Here is a 21,720-nt window from a genome sequence, read left to right as displayed (position 1 = left end):
CTGGGAGACACAGGTCCAAGCCAAAAGACAGCAATTACGTTTTGGCCATGTTAAGTTTGAAGCATCTATTGGACATCCAAATGGAGACAGCGTGCAGACAGCTGGAAATATAAGTCTGGAATTAGTGGGGATGTTGAGGAAGGAGACGAACATGTGAGGGTCAGTGTAGAAGCCATTTAAGTGTGAGTGTAGACAGAGAAGCCAGGAGGTCCAAGGACTGACCAGGGTGACACTTTAAGCTGGAGGCCAGGAGGACACAGAAGACACAGGGAACTGAGAAAAAGGGGTCAGAAAAGTGAAAGGAGAAGAGAAGGCCAAAAATCGAAAACTTCTTGAGAAGGGGTGAGAGAAGAGCACTGCTAACAAGTAAAGATAAGAAAGAAGCAAGGATCACTTGTTACCAGGGAGACCACTGCTCTTGTCATTGTCATGTCCATGTCACTGAGGACAGCACACAGACATAAGCCAACGATGAGAGAAATTGGTCTGGATCACAGAGTCATCCCATGGCTGAGCAGTGTCATCCAGGAAAGATTAATCAAATGTATTGTTCTATTACACTGAATCATTTTCAACCAGAATACAATGAATGGGCTTTTCAAGCGGTTTACGGAACAGTTTACGATTTACACTTAGGGAGTCTGCAGAATATACTCTAAATCTCTCAACATTCTAAGTATCTCACCAGTTTCTATATGCTCTAACTTAATTTTAAATTAGTAATCATATCAGGGAATTTTTATTCAATTCTAAACAGAGACATTTGGCTGTAATGAAAAAGCGGTTTGCAGACTGAGCACTGATTAGAGACACTGTCAGTCCTATTACAAATTTTCCTATTTTTTTCTATGTATGTTTTACAACCTATTTCCATTTTAAAGCTAGAATTCTGTTTTCAATGAAAAAAAAACAGATAAAATTATGTCTAAAATTTTAAAATATTAAGTAAATTTCTTTGCGAGCAGCTCTAGGCTGGGATATTCAAGTTTGATCACATCCCGTAAAAACTCCCAACACACCAGCTGAGAAAAATATGGTGGTGTTTAGTGTCCAAATAATGACTCGGGAGTAAAAAGTCTTTGTGCCTTTTTCATTAATAAATAGAAAGGGAAAAGGCCAAAATAAGAGAAGTCTTTAAGATGAAGCAAAAACTAAGGTACTTTTGATGCCCAAGTGGCATACAGGTTTAGTTTTCTGTGACATTAATTAATTCACATTAACTGACAATTAATTGACATTAATTAATGCAGACTTCATTTCCTTTGCACAATAAAATGACTCCATTTCAGCTGGCAACTGTGGCCTAGCAAAAATATTTCTGCCTTTCCGGGATCCGACTCCACCCCTCCCCCAAAGGAATTCTATAAGAAAAAAAGTAGTGCCCCAGGCAGATGGCAGTCTGTTTCCTAATATGGAAAGCGAGCAAGGCTCAAATTTCACCAGCTGTACCTCACGGGGAGCTGAAGAGCTGGCGTTTCCAAAGGGAAGGTTTTCATTGATAATTTTGGACTAGGTCTTTTTTCTTCATGTAACAAACAGGTATTCTAACATCCAGCTCAATGGTATAAGCATCAGACATAATACTGAAAATACTATTGTCTTTCACAAACATTCACCTGAAAATTCATGCTGGCTAGATAACAAAAACTGACAAATTACTTGGCACTGTGTAAAACTAAAATACCTTCCGATCTGGAAATATATATATTTAGTTTACTTTAAAAGTGAATACTAGCTAACCCTGTGAACTGTCCTATGTCTGGCCGACGGGGCCACCGACAGTGAGACAGTTTTCCCTATTACATGTGCTGAATTGCTTCTTGTAGTAACAGATCAGACTATCCTGTTTTAAGTATATCCTACCATCATTATCACAAACTGACCTTAAATGTTTTGAGACCCATAAAAAGATACCAGTTTGGAAGTTTCAGCATCTTTCTCCTTAAATTTCCAACAGCAGGAAACGTTATCTTTCCTTCCTTGGGCCTACACATTTACGATTGATGGGGGAAATGAAAAAATAGTAACTTCCCTCTATTTGTTTAAAGGCCTCCAATTCTTGTCCTATTAACTGAGACCAAATTCTATCACATTATTGTCCTGAATCGTGTTATAAAAAGTATGCAGCAGGGATTTGATTGCCTCGGTTCCTAAGGCATTCTAGGGTAGCAAACATAAATCTGTGTGTGGTATGCAAATGCTCATGATCTACAGCATAATGTATCTACTCATGTGACAGGAACACTTCTTAGAAGCTAACAAAATTCAGAAGCCCGCCCGCTTAGGCTATCATGTTTTACTCCAATCCTGATAACGAGAGCAAACAACTCAAGAAACTCCTAATTACTAGCTTCCTGTAATCATGTTCCATTTTCATCCACAGTAAAGCCTGCGGTCTCTACTTATGTTGGCAGTGAAGCTGAAACACCAGCCCTGTGTATGAATCTTACCAATACAGATCAATCCTGTTGAGCTGAGTTTGCTGCCAGGAGAACATTCACAATTGAAAGATCCAAGGTTGTTCCTGCAGGCCCCATTGACACATGGGTTGCTTTCACATTCATTTATATCTACAATCCAGGAGGAAAAGATTCTGTTAGAACTGCCATGTGTTTCTGGAAAATATTATTCCAACAAGCCATGCTATGCCAGAATGTCTGGTAAACTTGGCTGTTGCAATTTTAATATGGATCTAGGAGGCATAAAGTGAATGGGGAACGGAGACATGAATTTTATAGCATGGATACACGCAGACAGGACTAGGGGCTCAGTAGGACTACAGGAATCAGCCCAGTATTGTGAAAGGATTTAGTACGTTACTTGTCACTCTTTCACTACCACTTTGCACAAATTGGGATTGATTTCCCCCACAATAAGACAGAACTGTCCTGTGGGAAATCTCTATTCTGAATGGATGGAAAACAACCATATTCCTGGGTACAATATGCTGGGCACAAACAAAGGTTGACTGTTTCTGTCATTTGTGGCTCTGGGAGGTTTTAGAAGAATTAAAAAAGCCTGTGTTAGAGACAATATATCACAATGCTGCCTTTCATTCCAAACTCCTGGAAAAAACTCAGGAAACGAGGGATGAAACTTTAATACTGAGTAGAGTATTCTCTTCCAGACTTCATCTACCTGCCTCTCTCTTTAGCCTGTTTACATTTACACGTTTGGTGCATAGACTTTAAAAAAATCAAAACCAAAACAAAACAAAACCGATTTTGGTAAAATAAAAAAAGAGAACTTTTAATTGCTTAAAACACACCTTTGCTGTCATTCATCTGCTTTGAATCATTAATCAACTCAGCATAATCCACACAATCCTTACTGACTGTCGTAAGTAAACAAGCACACCCATGTTCTCAAGTGGTAACTAAAGCAATTGTCAAGCCAATAAAATTAGTTTAACGGGAGTTAATTACAAATAAATACAAGCTTCAGTCCAAGTGCTAGAAACAATACCCAAAACTGACTCCCAGTATAAACTCAACCATTCAATTTAAAGAAAGGATACAGATTTTTTTTTTTTTTGTACTTGGTTAATTATGTGAAACAGGTCAGCATACCCCAAGGCATTTTTTGTTGTTGTTGACCACAAGCATTTCTGAGCTCACCAGGGTACTATTTTTTTTTCCTAAACACCTTTTTTCTTTTTTTTTTTTTTTTAATGTTTTTATTTATTTTTGAGACAGAGAGAGACAGAGCATGAGCAGGGGAGGTGCAGAGACAGAGGGAGACACAGAATCCGAAACAGGCTCCAGGCTCTGAGCTGTCAGCACATAGCCCGATGCAGGGCTTGAACTCACGACCGTGAGATCATGACCTGAGCCGAAGTCGGACGCCCAACCGACTGAGCCACCCAGGTGTCCCAACACCTCTTTGAATTAAATATAAAATACTATGTTGAGGAAAACATAAAAATAACCAAATGACTGCAATGCTTGCTCTTGAATGCCCAAGTCAAATATAAATTAAATTGCTCCTGAAAAGCCAGGACTCACTGCTGACTTGCAAGTCTATGGACTTGAAACACAAATTTAAAAATCAATGTGGAAAACAGGTATATACCCTCTTTGCTACTTCAAAATTACTAAGTAAGTACCTAGGTACTAACTTAATTCTTGAAGTAGAAATTGTGGAAATATGAATGCATCTTTTTTTGTTTTTTATCTGTTTGTATCAAGAAATCCTCTTAAAAGAAAAATACAAGTGCAGGTTTTGTAAACATAGCACAGATTTATAATGAAAGCATCTACTCCAGAGTACTGCAATTCTTTTAGTAAAAACACAACAGGAAGAGGGAACCAGATAGTCAAAAAAAGAAGCAGATAACTAATCTGAGGACAAACTATATATAATTCACCTATGAATTTCATTTGTAAGAAGCTCCTAAAAAAAGCAAAATGTCAATTATCATATATTTTGAAATCCCTATTCTAAATTAAGCAATTATGAACTCCCAAACTATAAACACACACAATGACAGCTACAAATATCAATGGTTTAATTTTTCTTTAAATACAATGTTTTTATGTTACAAATGTCATGGAACCAGGAATTGAAACAGTTCACTGTACATTCCTGGAAATAAACTTCAAAGCACATCTGGTTTACATTTAACTAGTTATGTCACTGGAAACACAATCTAAACCACAGTGCTTGCTGTAAAAATGTTAACTTTCACAGACTTGTGGAGCTCAAACAAAAAACGTAAAATAAATTTTTTGAAACTTTAGTCTGAACTATCAGCGGAACTTTATTATTACTGCTATTTATTATATATTTAAAATAGCCTGTTGAAAACATGAACGACAAGCAAAATTAGTGACTATAGTAAATATATACAGAGAAAGCTGGAGTCTCCACTGAATCTGCTAATAATTCCCAGACTAGTCTTTGGAAATTAGTTTAGAAAGGACAGAATAAGGAGAAATGCTTCAGGCAGACACATTTACTGTGTGAATGCAACGACAGAAATGAGAAGACCCAAGGGAAAAAGACAATCGTGGCCTTCAAATCTTTTTTTTTTTAAATACTTAATAAAATGCAAATGACTTAACAGTGGGAAGAAAGTGAGAAATAAGCTATTTGGTTAGGTTTCTCACAATAAATCACTTTTATTTCCACAAATGCCATCAGGCTAGAGCCAAAATATTTCTCTATCATTTCTCTTCTATTTACATAACATGAGCTTCGTTCTTATGAATGACAGATACGAAATATATTTCATATTAAAGAAAAGGCTTAGATTTATCATGAACAATTATCCTTTGGACAAAAGTAAAGAGCACTCATTCTAACTAACACTGTTGCCTGATTTGGTCCCAATGTCCCTCATATTTATATAATCATCCAACCATTTGCTTAAACACCATTCGCTCCTACTCTTCAATTGTTCCTGCAGGCAGGTGAGACCCTGCCTTTTATTTATGCGTTAGTACCCTTCACTTCCATCTTACTTGTTACAATGGTGGGAAAATGCTATAAAAATCACTGACAATTCAGTGTACAAACACAACTGGGACCAAACTGATTCAAAGACACCATCCACCTTGTTCCCCATTATGTGCCTCTCTCAAAACAGGACTAAAGGGTATTTTGACTGGGCAGGGAAACTAGTTCATCAGCTTCCCCGTTAAACCAAGAAGGTATCCTAAGCTGACATGCTTTCAGAGTTTCCTGACCCTTAAGAGAAGCTCATCCTCACAAACACAAAAAATAAAACTGATCAAGCACAATGGGAAGGAAATGCAGAAACTTGGGAATAAAGAAAAAAACAAAACAAAACACTACAACTCTTGAAATCCCTTCTTGCTGCCTCAAAAAAAAAAAAAAAAACCTATAGAGGAAATATGGCTACAGTATTTTTTTTTACAGAGTATGTTTCTCAGAGCAATTCTGAAGGATAATATAGGAAACACTCTAGCTGAATAGATTGGTGACACCTGAGCTACTTAAAAAAGACAGCTTTTCAGTGGCATCTGGGGGGCTCAGTCGGCTAAGCATCCACTTCGGTTCAGGTCATGATCTCATGGTTCAAGGGTTCGAGTCCCGCATCAGCCTCTCTGCCAACAGCTCAGAGCCTGGAGCCTTCTTCAGATTCAGCGTCTCCCTCACTCTCTGCCCCTCCTCTGCTCACATTCTGTCTCTCTCAGAAATAAACATTAAAAAAAAAAAAAAAGACAGCTTTTCTATTGTTTCTGCTCAACTATGGAGAAGATGAATCTTCAAGTACGTTAACTAGGATTGAAAGAAAGAATTGTTGCTCTTTGAGGAGCTCCTGCAAGAGGGGGGGGTAGCAGGGGGACAGGTATCAGGACTGAGTTTAGAGAAACTGCCTTTTATACTTAGGGGTTTTTTCTTATTGTTTTGTTGTTGTTGTTGTTTTCTTCAGGCTTATTAGTATTTTTCAATGGTCCCTCCAATTCAATCCAAACTTAGAATTGCACTTTGTAATTGCATTTCATTGACTTCAGCTGAGTCACTTGTGTTCTGGCATCTTGTTCAAGCCCTAACTTGTTTCAGTTCACAAGAATGCTTTGAAATGAAACAATAAGAAAAGAGAATGGTAACATCTTTTTGCATCATATTACTACTGCTGTTTTCTTGGCTATGGAGTCACCAAAAAAGAACTATTTCAACAGAAAAGGAAAGGTCTATTCAAAATAATTAAAGATGGAATCTTTTTTTAAGTAACTTTGGCAGCAGTTTCTGGATTTGAGACCTTCAGAGGACACTTGTATAGGTGCCCCCTCCCACCGCCCCCACTCCCCAGGAAGACTTAAAAAGAACAATGACTAGGAGTCAGACAACGGATTATTCAGAAATACACAGGACTTAGATAAAGAAACAAAATCATAATTGAATGCCCTGCTTGCTTAGCTGGTATCTCACTGAAAATGAGGCCCTTTGTCATGTAAGTAATTCACACAGCATCCACTATACAAAAATGTGGTTAAAAGAAAGAAGTTTTTAACCAGTGATTTACTATCAATAAACCTAAATGGTAACTTTTAAATCATCAAATGGCAAGGACAATTTCCTTAGACTATATATTTATGGTGACCATTTTTACTCAGGCCCCAAATATTTTCTGGGCCAATCTCTGAGGTGTATCAATCAATCCATAGAGAAAGTGCCTCAGGGCTGACTCTGACATTACCTGCTAGGTTTCCCTGAGGCTAGTATATGACAGTTTTTAAAAAGAGAAAAGAAAACTTCTTCTTTTTCTTCTTTTTTTAAATTTTTATTTTACTTTTATTTATTCTTGAGAGAAAGAGACAGAGCGTGAGTGGGGGAGGGGCATAGAAAGAAGGAGACACAGAATTTGAAGCAGGCTCCAGGCAATGAGCTGTCAGCATAGAGCCCAACGCGGGGCTGGAACCCAGAACTGTGATCTCATGACCTGAGCTGAAGTCAGACATTTATCCAACTGAGCCACCCAGGCGCTCCTTCTTTATTTTTTTAAGGTATATTTATTTACTTAAGTAATCTCTATACCAACCCTGGGGCTGAAATTCATGACCCTGAGATTAAGAGTCAGATGCTCTACCAAATGAGCCAGCCAGACACCCCAGTACAGGTGATTTCTCAAAATTGACAGATGAGGCTGAAGGAGATCATTGAATTTTAAAAATATTCAAACAATACTCTGTTCACTATCTTTTTTCATCAATGTACTTGACAAACATCGATGGCCATTTAGGTACTTACGCTTCACAACTAGGCAAGCAAGACATCTCTTACCTTCACATGTCTCTGTCTCCGTTCTGAACACATACCCAGGTGGGCACGTGCAACTGTAACTTCCAGGCGTGTTTCTGCACAGGCCATTGTCACAGAGTAGTCTGTTTACCAAGCACTCATCAATGTCTGAAAACCGCCATTCAAAGACAGGAGAAACACATGTTGAAATGAACAATCCGATGACCAATAAAGTTTTATTTTTATTTTTATTTTTCCTCATCCCCTCCTTGATTTCATCTCTCCTTTTAAAAAGTTAATATATTTTTAAGTGAAGTACAGTTGACATGCAATATTATATTAGTTTCAGGTTTACAATATAGTGATTCAATATTTATATATATCATGCGATGCTTCCCATGGTAAGAGTAATTACAAATTTTTTACAATATTATTGACCATATTCCCTGTGCTGTACTTTTTATCCCTGCGACTTATTTATTTTACAACTGAAAGTGGACACTTCATTTAATCCCCTTTGCCTATCTCACTGCCCCGCACCCACCCCGCCAAAAAGACTTAGTCTCTTTGTGCCCACAGTACATTCTTTGATCCTAAGCAAAATATATTCGGTTTTACTTGTACAAGAACATTCTTATACTGGTGCCTATTTTGAAAATGTTCTTAAGTCCCTGAATGAACACACACACACACACACACACACACACACACACACACACACATACACACACACACTATATATTTGAAAGCACCAATGAAATACATCAAAAGATTACTCACTCACCTATATACTTGTTTATATATAATAAAAACAAGAGAGGATTTTAAAAAGTTTTTTAAATTAAAATTCTAATCAAAATGCGTTAAATGGCACTAAACAAAAGGTGCTTACTACTCTTTTTCCATTAGGTTTTGACTTCAGACACAATTCATTATTTATGGGGAATTAATGATCTATTTTGTATATTCTGTTAGAAGTCTACAACAGCCTAGAAAATATTATGTAATGCTCAGGTTTAAGAAGCTCACACTGAGTTTTATCTTCATGTCTGTGCTCATTTTTGCAAATGTAGTTAATAACAGAAAGAAATAAAAAATGAAGTGTGGGGAGCATAGTTCCTTTAACCTACAGTTATATTTTTAGTCTCATGAATAACAATTGTACCTTACCAAACGATATATACGGTATACTGTTGTAAAAATTTGGAAAACAGATATTGGAAAAATATTTGCTGTACTTCTATCAGCACTGATAAATATTATTTTTTGTGTCCTATCTGATCTTTTTTCGTTTGGATGTTATGTTTTTGCTCCCATTCTGACTTGGTAACACTGTATTTTAAGCAGTTCCATACACTTCCCCATGATTGTGTCAGCTTGCTGCATCACAAATTATTTACCTACTATTCCATGCTTTGGGTTAAAATGTGTTCCTCAAAAAAACTTAGGTTGAAGCCAGTATGTGACCTTATTTGGGAAAAGGAATGTTATAGAAGTAATTAAGCTAAAGTGAGATCATTAGGGTAGGATGTAATCCAATATGGCCACTGTCCATAAAAAAGGGGAAATGATGTGAAACAGAGCAGGAAGATGAAGTGAAAAGACACGGAAAAGATGTACATGTGACCAGAGTGATGCAACTGCAGGCCAAGGAACATCAAGCTTGCAGGCAAACACCCAAAGCTAGAAGAAGAAAGGAAAGATCCTGTCCTGGAGCCATTAGAGAGAGCATAGCCCTCTCTCTGAATACCTTGATTTTGGATTTCTGGCTTCCCAAATTGTGAGACAATAAATTTCTCTTGCTTGAAGCAACTCAAACTTTGTAGGTTTTTGTTTTTGTTTTTTTTTTTTTTTTTTACAGCAACCCTAGCCAACTAAAACTAAAATCTGGCCTCATTTTAATTTTAAAATGTAGTTCTAATTTTTATCAAAATTATGCATATTCTTACTTTAAAGAGTCAAGTAGTGCCATGAAACATGTTTAGGGTATAAATGCTCACTGAATCTCCCTGTTTCCAGTAGCGTGCCCCTGTGCTCAACTGTGTTCAGCAGTTATGCTGGAAGCAACTTTTCTTCTGGTGAATAGCAGGTAGTAGGTTTACATGTTTTTATAAATGTTCAATAATCTTTGGCTGGTGCCCTTCCTCATGAGTGTCAAAATCCATTATAAGCATATGATATTTAATACAGACTTACACATCTATCTGTACATATGTCTTCAACTCAAGATCAAATGAGTATATTCAATAATGAAATTCAGTGCCATAAGGGCTGAAAAATATTTTTTTCCTAATCATAATCATCAAAACTTGGTTTTAAGAGTCATCAGTGATTAGGTGTAACCATTATTATGTATAATGATGAATTGACAGCATTCGCTTTATAAAAATGGACTCAGTGCTCTATGAGAAAATCTAAATTCTTCACAAATTCTCGAATAGATGAACTAGGTACCTGAGTTTTTATAAACCTTCTTTTATAAATTACATAAAGAAACACCTATGTTTGGATAGGTTGTAGCAACTAGTTGTTTCCTTGTAAGTCAAAGTTTTCTAAACCTGTAACAGTTCATTTTCTTAACGTACTGCCTTGTTAACTCTGAAGTCCCTTTCTTAGTGGAAAAAAAAAAAAACTGCACGATTTAGATATATGCAGAAATACAAGACAGTAATGGAGTATATATCTATTTATTTGGGAACAGAATGATTTAAATACTAAGTTCTGCCACTAAAAAGTTTGTTATTTTGTAACAGAATTGGGTGGATTCCAATAGCTTTATTTCTCTCTATAAGAAGGAAAGAGAAACTGTAAGATCTGCAGTTTTATTCACTTATTTGTATTTCAATTTCTCTTATAATCCATGAAATGAAACTATACAAAAAGTTCTCGTATAAATACAGCAACTTACCAATACAGTTTCTTCCAGACGCATCTGGCTCGTAGCCACTGTTGCAATTACAACGGTAACTACCACGTAAATTTTCACAAATTCCATTGGCACATATATCGGGATCCAAAGCACATTCATTGATATCTGCATTAAATGTTGAAAGTTTAATGCTCACAGATATTGCATTGTTTGTTGACATATGTAGGCCTAATAAAGATCACTCAACATATAAAGTGTTTAACTCCGCAAACCCACAATTTGCCTGGCTTTCACAAGGGGAAAGAAAATGAAAATAAGGAATAAGAGACTGAAATTAAGGGATACAGGACAATTCCCTGGTAAGTTAAAAGAAAAATGAAGGGAACTGGCAGAAATTCAAAGGACTAAACCACGTAATGTGCCTGCATTTATGATAAAATTAATAAAGAAATTTACAGGCTGTTGGCTTAAAATCCAAAGGAAAACTTAACTCGATAGGTATTATAACCATCTAATTAAAGGACAACCATTTATTAGGGTGACTTATATAATTTTATGGTCCCCAAAGGCATGGAATATTTCTATTTTATTATCATTTTTTTACAATCAACTAAGTAATATGATACTTAATAAATGTTTCTCATTGTTGACAAGTTGAAATTAATGGAGAGGACAGTTCAAATATGGATGCTTGAGAACCCAATGTTTTATAAGAAGCCATCAACAGTGAGTACTCTGTTGGCCGTGGGCAAGATTTGAAGAATGACGTGCTCGTCTGAGCAACCCAGTACTTGGAACAAGTGGCTGGCTCTGTTGCAGAGACCATAGTGAGAGGGGATTAAAAAAATGGACATAGTATCAAATTTTGGTCATGATGCTCAAATTTTAATCTTAACAGTTGTTTTCCAGAATGTGGAAGACCTTAACATACCCCAGAAATGTTAGCTTTTTCATTTTATTTTTGGGACAAACATCCTTATACAAGTTGGTTTCCTTACTGTGGTTTCTGGTGTTCATGGCAAAGATGCAGTATTACTGTCAACTGATCTAAAATGTGTCTAAAATCTTCTCAAACACAAAAGGAGAAGAAATACATACATACATACATACAGTGAAGATTAACAATACCCTACAGTTTTCTTAAAAAAAAAAAACACATAAGAAACTGTATGTGTATACTATACGTGTATAAAAGAACTTTAAAGTTATAAACAAATTCATTTAATATTTAATGTTTCATGGTGGCATTTTGTTAATCATATTGCTATTTAAAATAAGAAAATGTGAATGAATTTCTTATTTAAATTTAGAAAGTTTCAGTATTCTTAGGCACAAATAATCTTCATTTTTAGGGTAGTAAATCCCAAACTTGATCCATATCAAGTATCTCTTAAGGATTTTTTAAAATCATGTCAGCACCACTATTTAATATTTTCTCTTTAAACGGACTCACTTTTTCTAAACCTAAATACCAACTTTAGCCTCTTCTTAAGCAATGGTACCCACAAAATTACAGGTCTAGTTTGCTAGAGACATTTTCAACAACGTGTATTTAAAAGTTAAATATTTATCTACTATGAATGTGGCATCTACATACATTTAATATATCTAGCTTATAACCACTATTCTAGGAGATAATTTATCTTATTATTTTACACTGAGTTTTTTACACTGATAATTTGTTTTATTATTTTACACTGATGTTTTATGAAGTGCTCACAACTCATGTTATAATCATAAAGCTACTAATTTCATAATTACTGTAAGACTGAATATAGAATAGAGTTACCTCTTCCATCCACAGTGATACCTACTCCACTACTACAAAGACCATGGAATTCAGCTGGAAGATAAAAAAAATACAGAAATGAAAAACTCTAAACACTATCTCTCTGTATACAAGTCACTTACATCACTCCAAAACTACCATGAAGAAAAATCACTGGTAATAATTTTTAAAATGAAAAAAATAGTTACTATTTTCCAGCACATAATTACTTTGACAATTCCAAAATCATGGATGAGCATAAAAAAATAAAACTCACTTGTGATTATCACCCTGAATATAGTTAATATAACGATAAATTTTACAAATATATTCCACATTTGGAAACTTAAAAAAAAAATCCAAAATGGATTGTAGAGAATGCTTTTTAACTTTTTTTCTTTCATTAACAAAATAATTATAGAGAATACTTATATAACAGCAATACTTACATACCAGCATTTACCATGTGCCTGGTATTCCAGCATTTTCTAATAGTTTATTTAATTCTCCCAATATTACAAATGAAACAGACATTTTATTTAAGCGTGGTTAACACACGATGTTACATTAGTTTCAGCCATAATACATTGTGACTGGACAATCTGATACGTTATGCCATGCTCCTTACAAGCGTACCTACCGTCTGTCACATCACCGTTAGAGTACTGCTGACTGTATTCCCTTTGCTGTACCTTTTATCCCCGTGACGTACTCATTCCAAAGCTGGAAGCCTATACCTTCCATTCCCCTTCACCCATGTGGCCTAACCACTCCCTCACAACCATTAGTGTCTGCTCTGTGTTTACAGGTCACCTTCTGCTTCTGTTTGTTTGTTTGCTCTGAGTTTTAGATTCCACGTGTAAGTGAAATCATATGGTATCTGTCTTTCTTTCTCTGACTTCTTTCACTTAGCATAACAACCCTAAGTCCATCTTAGTTGTTGCAAATGGCAAGTTCTCATTCTCTTTTACAGCTGAGTAATAATCACAAACTAGATACCATTGCTGTCCTCTTTGGCACCTGAGAACGCTCAGGCAGACATGTGAGGTCACTCCCCAGATCACAGAGGCTGTAAGGTGGGGAGCAGGCTTGGATTCTCCGCACTGTGTCACAGACATTTCATGTTCATATCCCACTTAATAGACTATTTGCTGTTTTTATTCAGTTATGTGGATGCACCACATTTATTCAGTCTCATAATGATGAAATCAGGTTTGTCCAACTTTCAGCAATTATCATAAATAATAGGAAATTCAATTATATCAGTACATTAATCTCTTGGAAGTCAAACTGCTCAGTATTTATGACTCTTTTAAAGGCTTCTGATACTCCTCCTCTCCCTACATGTCCCAGGCTAGCCTTCCATCAGCAGAAGAGAGTACCCATATGGAAAAAAGCAATCATCGGCACTTTACCAAGCTAATGAACAAAAACGACGTCTTATTTTAATTTTCATTTTAGCACATCCTTTCATGTGGCTCTCTGTTTGCATTTGCATTTTGTGAAATCTTGTTTGCATACACTGCACTTTTTTCTATGGAGGATTTCAACTTTCCTCACCAATTTGTGTAAATTCCTTATAAATTAAGCAAAATATTTTTCCAACTTACCTGTGTATTTTAGTCTTTGGTTTCTGTTCTTGCTAGTCCTTTACTATCACAAGATTACAAATAGTTTATATATTCTATAAGAAGTTTATTTTGTAAGGTTTAATGCAGGGAGTTAACTTCATACTTTTTCTATTATTTTTCAACAATATTCATTACTTAGTTCAATCTTTCCTCACCAATCTAAACGTTATCTTTATTGTATCTTACATTCCTATTTATAGTCACAACTGTTTCTAGATGCCAGATTTTATTAGCTCACTCACCTTTTCATCTAGCCTTGTTACCAATTTTTGTACATCTTTCATAGTATGCATAATTGACTTAAACACTTTTAGGGCAAGATTTCCTACCTTAACTCTTCTTTTTAAAAAAATGTCCTGCTCAGTTCATTCCAGAGGAAGGCTTATGCTTTGCTGAGATTTGAACAATCCCTTGAAGATTTTCAACACAATTACAAGCCATTTCCCTTGGCTGGAATGCATCTCTTCCATCTCCTACCTGCAATGTTCTTATTCCTTTTTTCAAGATGATACTAAGCAGATACCCACCCCCGGCCCTGTGAAGTCCTTCCCAGCTTCTCCAGACCACTTACTTCTCCTTCCTGTGTGCTCTCCCAGTTCCCTGTTTATGTCTTGCTTTTTTAAAAATGTTTATTTATTTTGAAAGAGAGAGAGAGAAAGAGAGGGAGAGGGAGAGAGAGAAGGAGAGAGAGACAGAGAGAGAGAGGCAATCCCAAGCCAGTTCCACCCTGTCAGCTCAGAGCCTGATGCGGGGCTCAATCTCATGAAACACAAGATCAAGCCCTGAGCCAAAATCAAGAGCTGGACACTTAACTGAGTGAGCCACACGGGCGTCCCTATGTCCCTCGCAAGGCATCAATCACACTAAACTGTAGTTTATACATTTGCCTGACTACACTCTCAACTATTCTCAACTTTAAAGAAAAAAAGAGGTTGTGTTTATTTTTGAGTCCCTACTATACTTACATAAATTCAGTACAGATTATGTAAAAATATTAATAAACAAGAGTCAGAGAATAGTCAAAGAATTAGGCCATGTAATGTGACTCTATCTGTGAAAAAATTAGTAAATGATTATTACTCACTTAGATTACAGCCTAAGACCATGCTGTGGCTAGATTAAAAATAAAATCAGGCTCTCGTGAATTCACTATAACCTTGAAAGTGACAAGTAGATTTTATGCTGTTCATCTTCACAATGATATTAAATATCAAAAACACTGAGGAGTAAGGTATCCATATAATAAATATGTTATAACACCCATAATTGGGTCAACAAACACATTCCTCTACCCCCTGTGTGTACTCTCTGTGCGGGGATCATAGATAATAACACAGGACACATTTCCTCATTCTATGCCTCACATACCAACAAAGACTTGGAGGTCTTCAACTGAAAATAACGACAGAACACTTGAGAGCTGATGTACTCTTTGGCCAAATATCTAACGCTACCTTTCTAGATTCTTTATCAGACGTGACACAGGCAAACAGGACTACCTGAGTTTTTCGCAGGGCAGGGTTGGCAGGGCTCTCCAAAACCGTAGTCTGGATTGGCACAGCAGCATTCTGACTTGGTCACCGCACCGGGGAAAGGACGGACACAAGCTCCCTTCTTGATCCCGCCGTAGCATGTACTGCGCATGTGAGTATCTGCAGGAGGAAGCGGAGTGACAACTGGAGATGGTGAAAGAGATTTCAAAACTGAGGGTTTCTATGAACCTAAGGGGCTACTGGATGGGAAGCCTTTAAAGGGCATTTGCCTCTTTTCTTTTTCTTTGTATCTTTAGCATTTAATGGTGCTCAGAAATGAATAAACGCATGCTTGTAATGTCAACAATTCTTTTTTTTTTTTTCTACACAAAGTTTTACGCACCATGCAAGCATTCATTATCACACTTGAGCCCACAGGCCTTTCGTGGAAGCAGGAATAATGCCATCATTTATAAACATGACTTTGAGCTCTAATCACTGGCTATGCAATCCTCAAAATGACACGTGCTATTTCTATTTTGGAAGTGCTTAGGAACAATGAAGTGCCTGGCTGTGAAATTTCTTACTTCAACTTTCTGAGTTAGGAGGCCTTTCTTGTCAACCCCCAGTTTACTACTGTGACTATGTTTTAATCTCAGACTCTCAAAAAACCCAGTTATTAAAAAAAAAAAAATGGCCACTGCTCTGTGTCCTCAGGATTGGGTTTGTTGCTTTGCAGACATGATCTCACTGAACATTCTGATTGACAACTCCACAGGACAGCGATCATTATCCACGTTTTATAGTGAGGAAGGCAAGGTTCTGAAGGATTACTTGAGTAGCTCCAAGTCCTACACCATCCACTGCTCATGCTGGAATTCATACTCAGGCTGCGCGACTTCCAAAGTCCTTCCTCTTTCCTCTACATCATGCTATGTCCCAAAGAAGCATACCCAGCTTACGCCCTCACTCTGACGCCTCATACAATATGCTACCGTTTTGTCAGACGCTCAATGGTGAACTATAAAAAAACTCAGCTCACCAGAGAGGCCAGAGAAGCTGTATATTGTGTAAACCAGACACTGGCATAGTTATTCCCAACTTGTTGGAAATAGTTTTATCTGCTTATTATAACACAAAGTAACCTGAGTCACCTGCTGCTTATGATCTGGTGATGTTTCTCATTAAAACGATAAGCTTTATGGATGCACTAGACAATGAGATGGGCGAACACTCACATGGAAGAAGACATGAGATTCACCACAACAACCCTACAGACAAGACAAGCTGCCCCTTCTGCTTCTGATGAGATGGGGTCTGGCAAAGCCAGCTCAGAGTGACATAACAGAGCAGGGCTCCATTCCAAGACAAGTATGCACAAATACAACATAGTGCATAATTTCCAATAGGATTTTGTGAATTGAATACGATTTTTGTGATAATGACATCTGTTATCTCAGAAGGCATCACAGAATGGTCAATTTCATTACTGTTTTCATGTTGAGAATATAATCCTTTCACAATTTCTATAAGGAAGTCGATAAAAAGCCTATGGTACGTGCAGGAAGAGTCAGACACATTATGTAGTGGTCTGGGTTACAAATTAACGCAGTTGTATAGAATACCCACTACCAGAAGGTCCATGAAAAGGAAAGTAACATAACATATGTGTAGGTTTTAGGGACATGAATTGTCCTAGGGTCTGGTCCCTATGGGAAAGAGCTTACTTAAAATACTTAACACACCCATCACCCATTAAATAAGGATAGAGTTTATATAATAAATGAGACTTGTTTGTTAAGCAGTAGGCACAGTGTGTAAGACACACAGGAAATACTCAAAGAATATGGTGACTTCCTTATTTCTCTCTTCTATTTTTAATAAGGACAGTCAACCTTCTCCTGTTAAAGGTTTCAGACCAGAACCATAGTGCATATACTCTTCACATATAACTGAGACACTGCTTACAGGTGGACAGGGTAAGAGGCATCAGGACCAGCAGCACCATCAGATGTGCTCATATCAGATGTGCTCATATACATGTTCTGGTGAGGGATTGGAACTGAATGCTCCTGACCTGTATCTTTTCCATGTTATCAATTTTCTCCATGACTTTTCTTACTTAAAAAGTGGAATTTTTAAACAAGTTGCTCAGATTCTACACACCAGTGGTAAAGTATGGATGCAAAATGCTCATTCTATTTTATGCTTCTTTTTTTACTGTCAGCTTTTCTTTATTGCTTAAAGTAGCAACTCTAAGACAATACCCTAGGTGCGATGCCATGATTCTAATAGAACAAGAATAACTAATAGCTAACTTGCTGGGGATGTGTTAGATTCCAGACACCATTCAAAGCTTTACACAAAAAATCTCATATTATTTTACTTAATTTTCAAAAGACTAATGAGAAAAAGAGGCAGAGAGAGATGATGTATCCTACCTATGGCCAAAGAGCTAGTGAGGAATACAACTAGGATAAAGAAAATTAACTGATGTTGAAATACTCTTAAGCTCATGTAGGAGGATGTTGGAAAGGAAATGGAAGCCAAAATCCCAATTTATATTATAATATAAATATCAAATAACAAGGTGAATTCTGAGACTACACCCTGAAGGAAGTGGACATGGAAAATAGTTGCCAGGTCACGAAAACCCTCCCAATTATAGAAGACATAGTTTTAAAGAGCAGCAATTAAGAAGAGTATTTTTTGAGGAGGAGTGTTTTGCAAGAGCTGGATTATGAGTTGGGGCACTACCATCCTCACCACTGGTCCAAAGAGAAGAACTTCACAGGGAGCAGGGGGAGAGTTTCATGTTTGCCTCTGCCTGGCATACCTAGAGGCAAAAGTGAGTGGCTGCTCTTCCTATGGGAGGGACAATGGAGGGAGGTGAGTGAAATCCACTTCCATAATGAGGTTAACACGGCAAAAGGATGGCAGGTCATACGGACTAGACGTGGGCCACGTTAAGAGGCGTCCTAACACAACGGCATGGAGAGGTGATGAGACACCCTCAGACAGAGCCTATCTGAAACAGGCTGCTCAAAGACCAGAAGGCAGATGAGTAAAGCCCCCAGAAAGAAAATGCAGTGTCCGCCTCTCAGTAAGGGCAGCCAAATGCCTCTGAAGGAACTATGAAATCAAGGGGTGGCTTTAAACATCTGGGAAGCCGAGAAACTTTGAAGCAATCCTGAACCGGTCACCAGTTGCTCCTGCTTCTTCCCTCCTCCTGCACTTTGACCCTTGTAGAGTCAGAAAGCTTCTTGCTGATGAAGGTCTGAGCTTGCAAGGGAAACTGTAACTTCAAGTCAGGTTCAGAATATTATCTCTGGGCATTCTAATTTCTATACTTAACATTGTTTTCATTACCTAAAGTAGTCACATAAAGTTTTGCTATTTATGAATAGTAAAGTTATAGGGTTGCCTGAGTTCTCTTCCTTACTTACTGGGTGAGTGGTTTCTACTGAATAAATTTAAAGATACTTTTTAAAGGGATGCAAGAGACCAAAATATAGTTGTCTTTTGTTTATGTCCTGTCTGTGAGCCATGCTTCTTCAACATACCAATTACAATAATAGTTTAATTTTTTGAAAATAAAAACCCACGTCTCAATGTCTAAGAAAACAAACTGAAGAAAAAAATATAATTGATAATAAGTAATTAATAAGAATTAATAGTAGTGATTCATTCCTAACTTCAACAATCATTGCATCTCAAGAGCATCACTAAAGGCAGAAGAGACCAAGAAAGAAGGTCTAGCAGGTGACAGGAACGGCAATACATAATTTTATACCCAGAACAAATGGTGTTTTTAAAAAGTTTAAACGACCACAGTTGTGAAAACCTGGAGGCTGTGCAACAATGTCTGATGCCTTTTCTTTATGTGGCAAAGATACATGATGATTTGTGTTTGGACACTGAATTCCTCATTGCTACTTATACGTTGGTTGCTTAAAGGAAAAATAGTATCTTCCTCCAAAACTGGTTTTGTACTCATACATTTCAACAGAATCATTCCGGTAAAGGAAAAGGGCAACTAAGTATATTAAAGCAACTGAAAATATTTTAGCTTCCTGAAGCAAGAAGGAGCTACATTCTTCTGGCTGCTGTATTTAAAATAGCCCTGAGTGAAGTGCTGACAATCTTGTAAGCTGAAATAAATCCTAAATTGGAGACAGTAGATGAACTTAAGTGGACAGATTATTTCCATCTGCTCTTGCTTCTTTTCTCCCCCACTTTTCGGGATCCAAAAGTTTTGATTCCCATAGGGAAGAGTAAAGTATTATCACCTATGTCTAAGAAAGAATTTCATTTCTGTCATCTACACTCCTAAACCAATAAGGGTATCTGCTTTCTACAGAGTCACCTGAGAAACAGCAGGTGCACAATGGCTAATGCCCCCTAGGGGTCTCAGGAAAGCCTGCTGAAGAGAAAACCACATTAAGTGTATTTTTACAATGACCTCACTCTGCTATTGTTATCTTTAGGACATATGGTTGAAATGCCATATGGTCTGAAATGCCAATAACATTTTTGATTTGCCTGCCTCTTTAAAACTGATGCCTGTAACTCTGATTTGCATGGAACCCATTTGGCAAAAGTACCCCTTTAAAAACCAAGGTAATTTGGCATGGTTTAGAATAAAATATCTATTCTCTCTCATATTCTGCCCTTGTTTCTATAGTTAGCTGCATAGCGATGAGGAATAACTATGTAAAAATATTTCCACCTTTTGACAGAAGTCCAAGTTCTAAGGGAGAAGTTATTTACATTTTAAATTGTGTTTGAGCTTATTTAAATATATTAAATAAACAGGGCTTATTTATTTATTTATTTATTTATTTTTTTTTTTTCAACGTTTATTTATTTTTGGGACAGAGAGAGACAGAGCATGAACGGGGGAGGGGCAGAGAGAGAGGGAGACACAGAATCGGAAACAGGCTCCAGGCTCTGAGCCATCAGCCCAGAGCCTGACGCGGGGCTCGAACTCCCGGACCGCGAGATCGTGACCTGGCTGAAGTCGGACGCTTAACCAACTGCGCCACCCAGGCGTAACAGGGCTTATTTAAATATAACCATAATCCCCCTTTCATCTTAGTTGTTATGAATTACAACATCTAAATCCATTGTACTTAAAGAGTCAGCTAACATTATCAAGGATTCTGATTTAAGGATGATTTCTTTTTATTTTTTAAGGATGATCTCCTTTTTTCTTCTCCTGCATTTAAAAAAATATATATTTATTTATTTTGAGAGAGACAGACAGACAGTCACATAGGGCTAGATAGAGAAGGAGAGAGAGAATCCCAAGCAGGCTCCACACTGTCATCACAGAGCCCAATGGGGGGCTCAATTTCATGAACCATAAGATCATGACTTGAACCGAAATCAAGAGACAGTGGTTTTTTTTTTTTTTTGTTTTTGTTTTTTACTTGCATCTCATCAGAGCCTTCTTCAAGGAGCTAGGTGGACTCCCTGTACATTTTTTAGGCTACTTTACTGAGGTATAATTCACGTACCTAAGAATTAACCCGTTTAAAGAGTACAATAGTTTTTTTTTTGTTTGTTTTGCATATAGTCACAGATTATATAGATACAGATATGTATACAGATATAAAGATATATATATAACCATCACTACAACTGATTTTAGAACATTTCACCACCTTAAAAATGCCTTTAGCTACCACCCCCTTATCCTGGCATCCCCACCCTCTCTGTTCTAAGTAACATGAATCTGCTTTGTCTCTATAGATTGGCTTGCTTCAGACATTTCATATGAATGGAATCATACACTATCTGGGCTTTTGTGAGCGGTTCCTTTCACTCAGCATCATGTTTTCAAGGAGCATCCATACTTTCGCATTTAGCAGTACTTCCTACCTTTTTATGGCTGAATACTTTTCCACTGTATGGATATATTTTTGTCCGATTTTCAAAGACCATTTGGACACTGGAGAACGATTCACTTACCAACACACACGCGTCCATCCACGCCCACAGCCAGGCCTGGGGGACAGTCACAGCGGAAGGACCCTTCATTGTTGATGCAGTGCCCATTCATGCAGATTCCTGGGGTCTGGCATTCGTCAACATCTGTCCAGGGGGAAACACAACTCAGGCCATTACTGGGTAAACTTAACCTTATTCCAGAGTATGCCTGTTGTCATCACTCTAGACTAACAACCTTCTGTTTTCCATTTTATAATTTATGGAAGGACACATAGATGTGATAACAAATCTCAGGTCTAAATGCAACTCTTTCAAATGCAT

The 21,720-nt window shown here is 37.1% G+C and overlaps 1 protein-coding gene across 1 annotated transcript in view; it reads right to left on the bottom strand.

Annotated features, from left to right (window-relative positions):
- The window catches only part of FBN2 (fibrillin 2), a 258,120-nt gene that overhangs the window by 87,008 nt on the left and 149,392 nt on the right, over positions 1-21,720 (bottom strand). Inside the window, exons 15-20 of the mRNA XM_025924336.2 lie at positions 21,421-21,543; positions 15,475-15,627; positions 12,366-12,419; positions 10,616-10,741; positions 7,750-7,875; positions 2,451-2,570 (exon numbers count right to left, since the gene is read on the bottom strand). Coding sequence (XP_025780121.1) covers positions 2,451-2,570; positions 7,750-7,875; positions 10,616-10,741; positions 12,366-12,419; positions 15,475-15,627; positions 21,421-21,543 — 702 coding nt within the window. The remainder of the gene's footprint in view (positions 1-2,450; positions 2,571-7,749; positions 7,876-10,615; positions 10,742-12,365; positions 12,420-15,474; positions 15,628-21,420; positions 21,544-21,720) is intronic.

The sequence above is a fragment of the Puma concolor genome, chromosome A1 (assembly GCF_028749965.1).
Source record: "Puma concolor isolate L17-30 chromosome A1, mPumCon1.1.hap2, whole genome shotgun sequence".
In the NCBI taxonomy this organism is placed as follows: Eukaryota; Metazoa; Chordata; class Mammalia; order Carnivora; family Felidae; genus Puma; species Puma concolor.
Note: the sequence above shows the minus strand (reverse complement) of the source record. Positions and strands in the feature narration are given on the sequence as shown.